This window comes from Mandrillus leucophaeus, unplaced genomic scaffold (genome assembly GCF_000951045.1).
Source record: "Mandrillus leucophaeus isolate KB7577 unplaced genomic scaffold, Mleu.le_1.0 Scaffold395, whole genome shotgun sequence".
Classification (NCBI taxonomy): domain Eukaryota; kingdom Metazoa; phylum Chordata; class Mammalia; order Primates; family Cercopithecidae; genus Mandrillus; species Mandrillus leucophaeus.
In genome coordinates this window covers 2,057,698-2,061,933 of record NW_012104198.1, presented here as the reverse complement: position 1 = coordinate 2,061,933, position 4,236 = coordinate 2,057,698, and the positions used below count along the sequence as shown (strand labels likewise).

Below are 4,236 nucleotides of genomic sequence, written 5' to 3'. Positions count from 1 at the left end.
AGGGTGAGACTCTGTCTCAAAAAAAAAAAAAAAAAAAAAGAGAGAGAGGAGTCACAGTGACCAAGCCCAGTTCCAGCCCTCAGAGGTCACAGTCTGGTGGAGGAAATGGAGGGACCAGGCTTGATGCTTGTTCTAGGAGTCAGTGTCTGGTTGAGAAATTGCGGGAAAAATACTTTTTCCCAGCCTTCAAGAAGATACTTGTGTTCATTTAAATTCTCCCAAAATCTCAACATCTGTTCCAAAATTCATTTGGTTGCCTGTTTCTCTGCCTTTCAGATATTTGTCTGCCCTTTCCACCATCTTGAATACCTCTGTTGTCTGCCAGGAAATATCCTCATAGACTTCCTTATCAGTTTCAAAAGTGGATTTGCAAGAAAAGCTTCTTTCCCCCTCTGCCCTCAGCGGCATTTTTCAATCGAGCCCTCACTCACCTGACTTTACTGTTTTACCGCCTCACCCATTTACAGGCTTGCGTATCTTCAGAACAGTTCAATTCTATTCCTCAGCTTCTTCAAAGACCAAATGGAAGTAAGAAGCAGCATGTTCTGACTAACATTCCTTTGGAGAAATAAATTAGATAAAACACTTGCAGCAGTTAAAATTGTGCCTGGTGATTGGTCTTTAAAAGGACTAACGTCTTTTGTTTGCATAGTCTTCCTCCATGCCCTCTTTCTTTCTAAATTATTTTATCCATTCTTCTGGAATCTGTTTCTCCCAAGGACTTTTATCCCTCTTGGCCTGCATGGGCCATGTTCACTGCACAGTGAAAAACAAGGACAGGAGACTCTTTGCCAAAGTTAAAAGCGCATCAAACACGCCTAGCTTTTATTATTTTAATCACAAACCTATAGACCCCTCAGTATACCTTCCCTGGGGCCTGGCCCCAGCAATCCAAAGCTGACAACCTTGGGTGTAGGTATGAAGGGTGGGAATGGAGGGGGGAGTGTCTCTTGATAACTCTGAAATGGGGTGATTCCTCCAAATGAAGAACTGGGTGGGGGACAGAGGTTGGGGTGGCCTAGATTCTCAGTATGTGGAGCAATAAAAAATTCAGATAAACAAATGAGGGGTACAATATGCTTTTACAACCCTCCTCCAAGCCTCTGCCTTGCTGGGGGAAAGGCTTCCAGTTTTTCCTGGGCTGGGGAGCTCCCAGGATAGCCCCTTCCTTCATCCTGTTGCTCTACATGTTGAAAAAGAATACTGAGGTACTGGTCCTGGTAACCTGAACCCAGTCCCCCACTAATACCCATCACCTTCCCAAACTGCCCCTCAAGGAAGAAGGCAGGACTCTGCCCAAGGGTGGGGGCCTCTCACTCCAGATATAGGTCTGGAAAATTCATCCATGAAATTTCATCATCTGTCCCCTTCCCCAAGAGCAAGGTTGGCTCAGAGCCCTCCTAGGTTAGGTCAGGTTGGTCCCAGGTTAAGGCAGGGGAGCTTAAGTACCACTCCTCCCTGCAGTGTGGAATGCTTAGATGGGATGTTGCTGAGGGACAAGGGTGGGGCTGTGATCTCCACAAGCATGAGTGGTGGCCTGGTCCTACTGATTCTTCCACACCTGAAATGCCTGTGCTGGGCTGTTCCTATAGGGAAGGGGTGGGGCCTGGCTCCTCCATTCCTAGAAGGCCAGGAGAGTTCCCAGGGGAAGGGGCCGGGTCTCATCCTCATTTCTGTTCCTTGCCTGGGCAGAGCAGGGCAGGGTTCAGGGGGAAGGGGCAGAGCTTAAACCCCCAGGGCTGGGACCTCCATTACTTGACTCCTCTTCTGTGCCAGGATGGACTAGACTGGTGGTTCCAAGACAAAGGATGGAGCAACATCCTCATATCTCCCTTTCCCAGGAGACCTGGCTAGGACAGTCCCTAGGGTACAGGCGCAAGACCTCATCCTGTCTCCTTCCCTCACCTGGACAAGGATGAGTCCCACGGGGGCAGGGGTGAGGCTGTGATCCCCAGGGGGCAGGCCTTGATCTCAGGTCCTTCTCCGGCCTTCTCCTTCTGAAATACCTGCACTGGGCGGTTCCTTTGGGGAAGGTGCAGGGCCTCATCTGACTCCTCCTCCTTGCCTGATTACAGGGGTGGGGCCTGATCACTTCTCCTCTTCCCCCCAGAATACCTGGGCAGGGCAGTCTCATGGGAGGGTGGGGGAAAAGGCGGGGCCTCATCCTGACTGGTCCTCCTTTCCTGGGTGGGGAAGTCCCAGGGGAGGGGTGAGGCCTGATCAGGACTCCTCCTCCATGCTGAAGCTGCTGCGGCGGCTGCTGGCCTTGGAGACAGCAGGGGACACTGAAGAGAGCAGGGGATCGGAGGCAGCCCGCAGTGGGGACAGGGCACCCCCCGACAGTCCTCCCACCACCCCCTCCTCCTCCTCCATCAGAATGTCCTCCAGCCCTAGGTGGAAGGGGTCTCCCAGGTCCCCCAGGTGGTCACTGGGAAAGTGCAGGTCCAGAAGGGCATCTGAGGGCGGTGCAGGGGGCTGCTGATGGGGAGCATTCTGGGCAGGTCCCCCCCCTACATGGAACGTTGCTGCGCCTGGCCTGCCCTCCTCCTCAATGTCCAGCTGCTCTGGCTTGAGGCTGTCAGAAGCCGAAGTCGTGGCCAGGGAGAGCAGCCCTGGGGTGGGAGGTACCGGCAGGCCATGGATCTGGGCCTGCAGTTCTAGCTCCTGTAAAAAATAAGGGTTGGGTGCAGGATAAGTAGGGTTCAGAGTCCCTTAGAGGCAGAGGAGTGTAAAGGTTGAAAAGGGTAGGTTCCCTGGGTTGGAATTCAGCTTCTGCTACTCACTACTTGGAAAACTTTAGGCAAGGTGCTTAACATCTCTGAAGCTTCAGAGTCGCAAACTGTAAAGTGGGTATATAATAATGGCCCCTAGGCCAGGCGTGGTGGCTGACGCCTGTAATCACTTTGGGAGGCTGAGGTAGGTGGATCACCTGAGGTCGGGAGTTTGAGACCAGCCTGACCAACATGGAGAAACCCCATATCTACTAAAAATACAAAAATTAGCTGGGCGTGGTGGTGCATGCCTATAATCGTAGCTACTCAGGAGACTGAGACAGGAGAACTGCTTGAACCCGGGAGGCGGAGGTTGCAGTGAGCCGAGATTGTGCCATTGCACTCCAGCCTGGGCAACAAGAGCAAAACTCCGTGTCAAAAAAAACAAAACAAAAAAAGCCCCTATCTCATAGAATTGTGAGGATTGAATAAGTTAGTGAATATAAAGCTCTTGTCACAGTACAGAGCACAAGCTAAAAGCTATGTACGTTAGCAACATTATCCCTGTTAATATTATGATTATTACTTATCATTATCACTATCACCAACATGTGAGTTGGGAAGCCCGGGGATACCCCAAGTATGCCAGGAAGGGAAACCCTGGCCCGCTTTCTCTCTGTCTCCACCTGCAGGAAGCTCTCCCCTACTTCCCCCACCACCATCTCCTCTTTTCAAACCTGAATTCGGAGCTGCAGGCTGCGGTTGGCCTGCTCCAGGGATCGCTGCCGGCTCTCCAGGTCTTTGGAGCGCTGTTGCTCCTTCTGCAGCTTGCGGATATAATCCACAGAGGCCTTCAGGATGGTGCCCTTGTTCCAGCGCATCTCCCTGTGGGGCCCAAGTGGGAGGCAAGTGGGAAATGCCACATGAGGGGTTTCTCAGGAGCTGAGGCGGGGATTGCACCAGGTGGGAACCTCCCACCACATGCCTAGAACTTGAGGCTGGGGTCCTTTAAAGATATGGAGTACCCAGAGGAAAACTTCCCGCCTGGAATCTTCCGACGGTGCCCCATCACACTCCAAACCCTGGAAGCCGTCTCTGACCTGACCCCTTAGGATTCCTCTCTTCCCTATGTCTCTCTGATTGATCTCACTACAGCCACATGGTATCTCAGTGCTCCTAGAATACGGAAAACCATTCCCATCGCAGGGCATCAACCCCAGCTGTGCCCTCTGCCTTGAATACTCTTACCCCCAGAGACCTATGCGGCTCCCTCCCTTGCCTCCTTAGGCTCTTTATTCAAACGTTTCCTTGTCAGTTGGGGCCTGCCCTGTCCTCACCTTCCTTACCCCAAACTGTAACCCTCTCCAACATTCTCCCATTTTCCTTCCAGTCTTTATTCTTCTCATAACACTCATCATAATGGATCTCATGGATGTTTACTTATTTACTATTTGTCTGCCCCTACTAAAACATCAGTTTCATGAGGTCTGTTTTGTTCCCTCTGGTATTTTTTTTTTTTTTTTTT

The 4,236-nt window shown here is 51.5% G+C and overlaps 1 protein-coding gene across 2 annotated transcripts in view; it reads right to left on the bottom strand.

Annotated features, from left to right (window-relative positions):
- Window positions 1-787: 787 nt before the first annotated feature.
- TFE3 (transcription factor binding to IGHM enhancer 3) overlaps window positions 788-4,236 on the bottom strand; it is a 14,400-nt gene continuing 10,951 nt past the window's right edge. For both annotated transcript variants that reach the window (XM_011991383.1, XM_011991384.1), the window contains exons 9-10: window positions 3,449-3,596; window positions 788-2,664 (exon numbers count right to left, since the gene is read on the bottom strand). In XM_011991383.1, the coding sequence (XP_011846773.1) occupies window positions 2,221-2,664; window positions 3,449-3,596 (592 nt within the window). In that variant the 3' untranslated portion in view covers window positions 788-2,220. The remainder of the gene's footprint in view (window positions 2,665-3,448; window positions 3,597-4,236) is intronic.